Source organism: Pithys albifrons, chromosome 3 (assembly GCF_047495875.1).
Source record: "Pithys albifrons albifrons isolate INPA30051 chromosome 3, PitAlb_v1, whole genome shotgun sequence".
Classification (NCBI taxonomy): domain Eukaryota; kingdom Metazoa; phylum Chordata; class Aves; order Passeriformes; family Thamnophilidae; genus Pithys; species Pithys albifrons.
Genome location: NC_092460.1, coordinates 49,179,986 through 49,188,777, shown reverse-complemented (window position 1 = coordinate 49,188,777; position 8,792 = coordinate 49,179,986). Strand labels below are relative to the sequence as shown.

Below are 8,792 nucleotides of genomic sequence, written 5' to 3'. Positions count from 1 at the left end.
ACCCACTTGTTCCTGCTGAAATGCTCTGCCAGCACAGCTTGGAGGAACAAAACCAGAGATTCCAGCCTGATGCATGAAAAATCACACGTTTCTGCCACCTGCTCTGCCCCTGGCCTCAGCCCCAGACACATGCAGATGCTCTTGCCATGCTGCTGGCCTCTGCCACCTCAGCTTGCCTGCTGCCTGACGGCCTCTCTGGGGCAAGATGCCATTCACAGGGCAGGCTTGGGAGCATCACAGCAACTGGCAAAGCCTTACAGCTGGTTCTGGTGACAAAACAAGCCCCACATCTAACACCTGAGAGCAAGAAGGAGAGAAAGGAGTTTTGACTGGCCCATGTCCTCTTTCCCTAACCAGCTGCCAGTGGCATGGGTTGCAAAGGGCTTGGAAAACACTCCTGCCTTTGTGTGGGGATTTGCAGCAGGCAGATCTGCCAGTGATGCTGCTGGAGCCACATGAGAGCAGATGAAGCAGGCAGCCTTGGGCACACCAGCAAAGCTGTATTTCCATCAGCAGGAAAGAGCAGGAACTGCAGAGCTTCAGCATCTGTATTGAGGCTTCAGGGAAGAGTGTGTGGTCAAGCACACCAGGATGGGGATGGGGTGCAGCTTCTGGATGAGAAAATAAGAGGCAGACAAAATCCGCTGCACTGCAGGACACATTTAATGACACCAGTGCTGGTTGCCAGTGCCTTTGCCAGCACACTGCAACAGCCACAGCCTCCTCCAGCGTGTGATGCCTTCAGGATTGGTCCTGCTTTTGGCAGCATGCTGTTCTAGCTTTTTCTCCCAGCAGAGGCACTTGGTTGTGGGCAGGGATAGTGCCAGAGGAGGTGTTTGCTGACCACTCAAGGCAGCGCTCCGTGTTTCCGTCCCACCTCAGTGAAGGCTTCCACACAGCGGTCAATGTCCTCATCGCTGTGCACAGCTGAAATCTGGACCCGAATGCGGGCCTTTCCTTTGGGGACCACAGGGTAGCTGAAGCCAATGACATAAATACCTGGCAAGAAAACACAGGGAGAGTCAGAACTGGCTGGGAGAGAGGGAGGCAGGCTGATGGGTACTGGGTGATAGAAAGGCTTTTGGATCCTCCATCCCCTCTCAACAACCACTTCTAGGCTTCAGAGCTTTTAAGGGCCATCTGCTTCCAAGCACAGAAATGAGAGTTAGGGTCAGTGACAGGGATGAAGTCCAGCATGGCAGGACAAGAGCACCAATTTAAACCCCCTCCCCAACAAATAAGGTGAAGCCAACAGCATCTGAGGGAGATCAGGAGGACATTTGCAGCTGGGGAGCGGAGAAGTTCCTTATGATGACTTTAAATTTAAGACTTCATGCTGGAACATCCTCTTCAGGAGGGCTGGTGCTGGCATCACCACCAACTGTCCCTTCCCTCAGGGAATGTGTCTGCATACAGAGCTCTCTTCCCTGGTTCACCTCTGTTAAGCATGTCCTCAGCCATCACTGAAGCCAGACGAGCATCCCCCAGCATGACTGGACAGATAGGGTGGTCTTTTCCTGAGATGGTGAAGCCGGCTGCTGTCATCTTGCTTCTGAACCTGGTGAAGAGAACAAGAGGATGAGTAAAAACCTCATCACCCCTGTGCTCAGGAACTGCTGCCTTTCTTTCCCCAGGGAGCCCTGGGTAAGGTTTGTCTCACTGTGCATCTTCTGTGGGGAAGAGATCTCTCTTCCTGGAGTGACCTCCTGCCACATCCTGCTCAGCAAATTGGGACCCCAGATCCTTGAGGGGCAGATGTGTCTCAGCACACAGAGCATCCAGAAAGTGACAGATCTGCCTGCACATCTGTCCGACACACAGGCACATCCTGCAGCTTAGCCTGAGCACCCCAGAGCTCTGACTTACAAACTACCTTCACGGCTATCACCATGAGGGGAGGGGGAGGTGAATAAGTACACATGGACAACCCATTCCTAAGGAAGCTGTCCCTGCCCCCACCCCAATACAGCCCCCTCACCGTTGTGTTTTGGCAGCCATGGACTTTGCAATGGCATTGCTTTCCATGAGCAGGTCCAGGGCCTTGGATGCACAGCCCACCACAGCGGGGGGCAGGCTGTTGGAGAAGAGGTACGGGCGGGAACGCTGGCGGAGCAAATCGATGAGGGGTTTGGGACCAGTTGTGTACCCGCCTGCAGATGGAGGAGAGAGAATTGGACAAGGCATCCCAGGGTGACCTGTTCAGTGGGACTTCTCAATAAAGCCAACCTGGCCCCTACAGCAGGAATTTCAGTACAAACCAGGCCTTTTGACCAAAGTTTTCTGCCACTGTGACACCACAAGCAAACGCATGTGGAAGATGATAGTGGAAAAAGCACATGGCAGGATCTCCCTTAACCCTGCAGCAGAGTAACAAACTAAGCCTCATGCCACCAGCAGAAGTGGACAACATGCATTTGTTGCTGTATCATTAGGTAAAGGAAGGAAACATAAATGCGATGCTGTGGAGCTCTTAAGGCCATGAAGGATCTTGAACAGGAAAATGTCTTCACCTGCAGCTCCTCCAAGAGCTTTTCCCAGGGTGGAATTGACAATTGTGACTTTGTCCATCACTCCCAGGAGCTCATCAGTACCCCTGTAGAAAAAGGAATGTCATGTTATCAGCTGTGACAGCACACACTAGGAAAGTTGCCTGATGCCTCCAGGGAAACAAAGCACCACCAGCCAGGTCCCTGGTGTGTCCCCCTTCAGGAAAATGAGGAACAGCCCCCTATGATAGTACAACCCAAGTGTTGACCTTCCTTTCCTGCAGAAAGGCTAAGATGGCACCTTGCAAAGTGAGAGCATGGGTTCTTTCTCCCTTACAGAGGGGAGAGTACTCAAACTTCCCACATAGAAGTTTAATAGTCCAAACAAAACACCAGCTGTTGATGTAGATTTCAGTAGTGGAACTAACCAGATGTAGCAAATGTGCTCTGCAGCTTCATGTCCTTCAGCCCAAAAAGACAAGATGGGGCATGGCCATTCAGCTGTGAGCTGTCTTGAAACACAGTGCTGTAGACAACACCACCAGGTTCACATCCAGACTAGCACAATTCATGAAGCAGTCAGTAACTGTCCCCTCTTCCTCAAGCCACTGTGCATTTACACACCTCAGTGCAGTCAAACAGATGTTCTTGCAGATGGTGGGACCACAAGGACCACTGGGACAGAGTGACAGGGTCTACCTCAACCCATGTGATGGCAACCATGCCCCAAGGAAGGAAGATTACAAAACAGACATATGATTCCTTCCTTATGATGACTTAAATTTCATAAAGTTCAGTACCAACTACAGGGTCTGGAATACGTTAGAGTTCAGCTACCTCTCATTATTGATGAAATATCATCAGGAGTGGTATCCCTTCTCTCAATAGATGCATTTTGCACCATCATTTTGATGCAGGATGAAACATTTGCTGTGGGCTTGGTGACTAAATGAGGCAGGTTTCTTTGCTTAGTTCTCAAAACAACACATGAAGCATCCCTTTTTGGCAAACACCTGCATCAAGTGCATTTCTTAGCATGTGGAGGATCTCCAGGAGATGAAGGCAAAAGTTGCCCTGATGAAACTAATCAATCTGTGCAATCTAGCTCCACAAACCCAAGAATCTGAAATCAGTATCCAAGAGAAGAAGGATTTGAAAATCAGGAAGTCCCAACTGTTTACCAGGAGAGGCAGATGAGATGGTCACACCATCCCTTACACACTGAGGAGCAGCTGTCACTTTGGAATGGGTCATTGCTAAAGTATCCCCTACAATGCCCTCAGATGCCCCAAAGGGGAGGTACAAAGCCCTCAAGAAATGGTGGCCCAAGATGTCCTCACACAAAAGTATGTTGGCCATCAGCACCTTTGGCCTTGCTTCAGAAATAGCCAGGGCAGGGGGAAGAAACAGGGTTGAAACAGTTACTTACCGGCCATTGGGTCCCAGAAAGCCTGTTGCATGGCATTCATCAATGAAGACCAGGGCATCATACTTTTGGGCCAGCTGGCAGATCTCCCTCAGGGGTGCGATGTCACCATCCATAGAGAAGGCACCGTCAGTGGCCACCAGCCGCAGACGATGTTTCTGTTAGAGGGAAAGAGGCACTCCCAGGGGTTAGGATCTCACACAGGAGAGGGGCTGGCGAAGGAGATCCGGACATACTGTAACTCCTGCAGGGACTGGATGTATCTAACTGACATGGGGAGGATTTGCATTGCATCCAGCTGCTCTGCCACCTTGCCTGTGTGTGCTTACCTGTGTCTGCCAGCAAAAACAACGCCTATTTGCATGGGAGAAGTCAGAGCTCATCCTTCAGGGCTGGTTACTGCACAGGTAGCACAGCTAAGTGAGTGTCCTTGTGTTGGGGTAGGAGCAGACCTCCATACCTGTGCTTCCTGCAGCTTGGCCTCCAGGTCTTGCATGTCCATGTGCTTGTAGCGGTATTTGTTGGCCTTGCACAGGCGGATCCCGTCGATGATGGAGGCATGGTTCAGCTCATCTGACAGCACTGCATCCTCTGGAGTAAGCAGGGCCTGTCCATGCCAAACAGAAAGGATCCTTTGTTCCAGTGTGCCACCTCACTGAGACCTTCCAGCCTCTCACAGTACAGAGAACAAGGCAGCAAATTATCGCAGCTGTCACGTCTCTCCTGGCACTGCTAAACTTTCCACTTCCCTTCCCAGCCACCTTATCCCTTGATTTCTTTAGGCCATGTTCTTGCCTGTGGCTTCTGAGCTCAAAACCAGTCCCTTTCCCTAGCAAGCTTGGTGGATCACCCCTTCTCTCACCTGCACTTTAAGGGGGAATACAGATGAAGGAAACAAGAGTCCTTCCCAAAAGCTGGAGCTCACTGTGTGACAGGAGAGGTGAGGGCTGATTAAATGCCTCTGCATGGCTTCCCCAATCCAAGGGTCCCAAGTCAGGGCCCTTCACCACCAGCCACTGCCACCTTTTCCCGTGCACAGAGCTCACATCAGAGCCACTGGAAGGCATGGCAGGCACCTCCCTCCTCCACACACAACCCAAGGGAAGCCCTACGAACCTCAAAGATACCAGCATTGGCATCAAAGCAGCTGGCATAGAGAATGGCATCTTCCCGCTGGTGGAAACGTGCAATCTTCTCCTCCAGGTCCTTGTGTATGCTCTACAGAGAAAAGCAGAGTGAAAGTCTGCGGTGGAGCAGCACAAGTTCTTGCCTGCCTGCTGCTATTAAATGCTGACTTGCAAGGGGAGGAAACAACCAGGTTTTATCCAGAAAAGGTGTGTGTGCGTGGGAGAAGTTAGTGGTATTCAGCAAATGCAGTCCTAAAACACCACTATGGGTTTGGATGCCAAAAGCTCAGCAGGGAAACTCCAAGTTCCCCATGCACAGGGGAGCAGCTCTGAGTTTTCTTTGCACTTAATCAGCCAACACTCTGAAAGGGCTCCATCAGGGATAAACCTGGGTGGGTCTGACAGACCCACTTCAAGTCAAGTTCACTGTAATTTTAACCCACAAGGGAGGGAAAAAGACATTAACTTTATTAATTCAGAGGGGTGCTTAGTTTTTTGCTCACTCAGGTGTTGTAATGGTTTAAATTGGCATATTTCCAGATCTTTGGCTAGTGAGGACTAAGCAGACTCTTTTTATCTGGCCACGTGTACCTTAGGCCTGTGCACCCACGCGAGTGCCGAGAGGGGAGGCTACGTGGACACCCTGCGAAAGCCTACCGCGGTGCAGGGGATGCTGCCCGGTACCTGGGTACCGCAGATAAAGCGGACGGAGCTGAGCCCAGCGCCGAACTTCTCGAGGGCCTCTACGGCGGCACGGATCACCTCGGGGTGGCTGGAGAGGCCCAGGTAGTTATTGGCGCAGAAGTTGATGATCCCTGCGGGAACAGCGAGAGAAGCAGGGCCATCGTACCGGGGAAAGAGACCGAGAGCCCTCCTCCACGCGGCGCGTCCCGCAGCACGCACCTCCTCCACCGCCCGTCAGGCGCAGGTGGGGACCCTGTCGGGAGGCGATGACCCGCTCGCTCTTCCAGGTGCCGGCGCCTCGGATGTCCTCCAGCTCGCTCTCCAGTCGCTGCCGGAGCTGAGCCGCCGCCGCTCCGGACGCGGCCCGAGGAGCGCCGGCCCCGCCGCCCCGCAGCACCCGCACCGCCGCCGCCCGCCACATCTCCCGGCTCTAGTGCAGCCCGCCCCGGGGGCGGGGCCTCGCCGGCCAAGCGACGTTAATTAACCACGGCTTAATTAGTGACCAATGGCCACTGGCCGTCGGGACACCGCCCCCCGCCGGGCGGGGCGGGGCGGGGCGGGAAGGGGAATGGAGGGGGCGGAGCGGTGCGGGAGGCGCCGGGACTTGTGAGCCTTGAAGGCGCTTCTGCAGCTTCTCCTGGGTGCGTTTGACATCTTCTTTGGAGGAGAGGCCTTGTCCCAAGGCGTTTAGGCACCTCAAAACCAGGCGATTTGGGATGCTCGGAGTCTGAGGAATTCTAGAGAAACTGCATCCATGGTATTTAGGGCATCATGTATTAGGGCGCGAGGGGTTTTGGGATTTTGGAGCAACAGCAAATCATGGACCTTAAGGATCAACAAGCCCAAGGTGCCTCCATCTAAGGGATTTGGGGTCCTCAGAACAGGGGACTTAGATCCTCACAGCTAGGTGGGTTATGGGTATCCACCACTGCGGATAGTGAATGAAGGGTCTGTAGGATTGGGTGCATCCAGCTGAGGCAACCAATAATCCACTGTTAGGTGTTGCTAGCCGAGAAGGATTAGGTGACTCCTGCCTCAAGCTCTGACCCTGCTGAGCAGCAGGGCCATCCCACAGGCTCCCTGCCAGCCCTAGTTGTCAGGATCACCCAGCCCTGCTCAGGGAGGAGTTCTGGCAGGGAAGCCCTGGAGTCCTGCCAGCCCTGACTAGGAACAAAGCCAGAGCCCTGGGTGACAGCAGCGCCAAGCCCAGCAATCCTGCCTTACTCTGCCCTGGCTGCCCACCCCAGCCTACCTACAGAGCTGCCACTGCTGTGATCAGGATGTTTGTCTCTAGGGAGCAAAGCCACTTATAGCCATGTTTGTCCTTTCTACCCAGGGTGATCCCACTTCCCACCTGATGGGCACCTCCAACTTCTTGAAAGTCGATGTGGACATACTCTGGCCCCATTCCACCTCCTCCATCCCACCCCTGCCACCACCCAGCTGTGCTGAGGCAGCTCTGCAGGCAGGCAGGCAGCCCCATTGCCTGTCTGGCTGCTGGTTATCTCCAGCACCAGCCAGACCTCACATCCAGCAGCCCAACATGCCTCCCCTTATCCTTATGGTGGGGACCTGGTGCTGAGGAGGAAGCCCCTTTTCCTTCTCCAAGGGAAGGCTGTGGTTTTCACAGCCATATGTTCCTGCTTCCCCACCAATGTGGACAGAGTCTTTGCCTGGCCCCAGCAAACACACAACCCCCCAGGAGTCTGGTTTCTGTGAAATTCTGTACAGCCCCAAGAGACACACAGCATCGGCATCACCATCACTCCCAACGCACAACAAGCAGCCCAGCACTAAAAAAACCCAAAGACAATACACACAAGAAATTTCTGAGACATCAAAATAAAAACCCAGACCAGTAACTCTTAAAAATGGAAACTCTCCATAACAAAGATGTTCCTTTTTTTCATTTGTTAACTGCCTTATTTTAGCGATTTTCATTCAGGAATAGATCAATTCTTTATAAAATGCAATAGAAAGGGGTAAAAATAAAGGCAACAGCTATTTACAGAACCAACAGGGAGAGTACCGAAATGCCTCTAGACTTCTCACTTCTTCTTGGGCGATTTCCGGGCACTGGACTTGGCTCTGGGTTTTGACCGCTTTGCCTTCTTGGGTTTCAGCGACTTGGCCTTAACAGTCTTTGGCTTCTTGGCTTTCTTCGGGCTGGACCTTGACTTCTTCCTGGCTTTCCTGGTGGCAGATTTGGGCTTCTTTGCTGGTGACTTGGCTTTCTTGGACCTAGCTCTTTTCCGGGGTGAAGTGGATCTCCTGGCCGCCTTCTTCCTCTTCTTGGCCGGGGACTTCTTTGCCTTGCTGGTCTTGGCTAGACGGAAAGAACCAGAGGCACCGACCCCTTTGGTCTGCTTGAGGACTCCAGCAGCGAGCAGGCGTCGAATGGCGAGCCTGATCTGGACATCGGCATTCTGGCCCACCTTGTAGTGGCTCTTCACGTACTTCTGGATGGACTGTCGGGACGAGCCACCGCGGCTCTTGTCGGCACGGATGGCTGCGGTGATCATGTCCGTGTACGTGGGGTGGGCTGCTGGCCGCCGCACCGAGCGGGCCCGCTTAGGCTTGGTGGCCGGAGCCGGGGCTGGGATCGGGCTGTCGCTCATGGCGAGTGCTTTGCTCCGCGATGCCCCGCTATGCCTTCACGGTGGGAAGCGTGGTCCGCCTGGCCGGGGACCCCCGCCCCTGGCCGGGGAGAGGCTGGAAGGCAGCGGTGGGTGTGTGAAGCCACAGCACAGCCGGTGCCGCGCTGCCTACGGTAACCCCGCCGGTGCCTCTGCGGCCGCGCCCGCCGCGGGCTCCCTTTAAAGCCGCGGTGCGGACCGCGGAGAGAACTGCCCCGCGCGCGCCACCCGCCGCCGGTGTCCCCGCGTGTCCCCTGCCACGCCCGCCGAGAGGGACAGGCAGGGACAGTGCGGGATCAACAACAGTGTTTGGGGGAAACACTGAATGAGAACAAGGAGGGACACTGGTGAGGTCAGAGAGGGTCAGTGAAGAGCAAGCAGCTGGAGGGGACACTGAGTGGGGGCACTCAGGGGCAAGTGCATTTGGAAGGAT

At 54.1% G+C, this 8,792-nt stretch overlaps 2 protein-coding genes across 2 annotated transcripts; both read right to left on the bottom strand.

The window, feature by feature from the left end:
* Window positions 1–645: 645 nt before the first annotated feature.
* GCAT (glycine C-acetyltransferase) lies at window positions 646–6,189 on the bottom strand. The gene is made up of 9 exons (XM_071551751.1): window positions 5,943–6,189; window positions 5,724–5,854; window positions 5,029–5,130; window positions 4,373–4,519; window positions 3,916–4,070; window positions 2,511–2,593; window positions 1,979–2,150; window positions 1,437–1,558; window positions 646–999 (listed from the first exon to the last, which is right to left on the bottom strand). Exons 1-9 carry the CDS (start codon window positions 6,142–6,144, stop codon window positions 848–850), a joined length of 1,266 nt encoding a protein of 421 aa, XP_071407852.1. The 5' UTR covers window positions 6,145–6,189; the 3' UTR covers window positions 646–847.
* Window positions 6,190–7,582: 1,393 nt separating this feature from the next.
* On the bottom strand, window positions 7,583–8,560 carry H1-0 (H1.0 linker histone). Its single transcript, XM_071549858.1, has one exon. It carries the CDS (start codon window positions 8,339–8,341, stop codon window positions 7,772–7,774), a length of 570 nt encoding a protein of 189 aa, XP_071405959.1. The 5' UTR covers window positions 8,342–8,560; the 3' UTR covers window positions 7,583–7,771.
* Between the last annotated feature and the right edge of the window lie 232 nt (window positions 8,561–8,792).

Excerpts from the sequence above, each read along its gene's own strand:
- GCAT (XM_071551751.1), bottom strand. The coding sequence starts at position 6,144 with ATGTGGCGGGCGGCGGCGGTGCGGGTGCTGCGGGGCGGCGGGGCCGGC. Across the intron at positions 5,855-5,942 it reads CCTGACGGGCGGTGGAGGAG|GGATCATCAACTTCTGCGCC; the intron begins GTGCGTGCTGCG and ends CTGTTCCCGCAG. Across the intron at positions 5,131-5,723 it reads GCTTTATCTGCGGTACCCAG|AGCATACACAAGGACCTGGA; the intron begins GTACCGGGCAGC and ends TTTTCTCTGTAG.
- H1-0 (XM_071549858.1), bottom strand. The coding sequence starts at position 8,341 with ATGAGCGACAGCCCGATCCCAGCCCCGGCTCCGGCCACCAAGCCTAAG.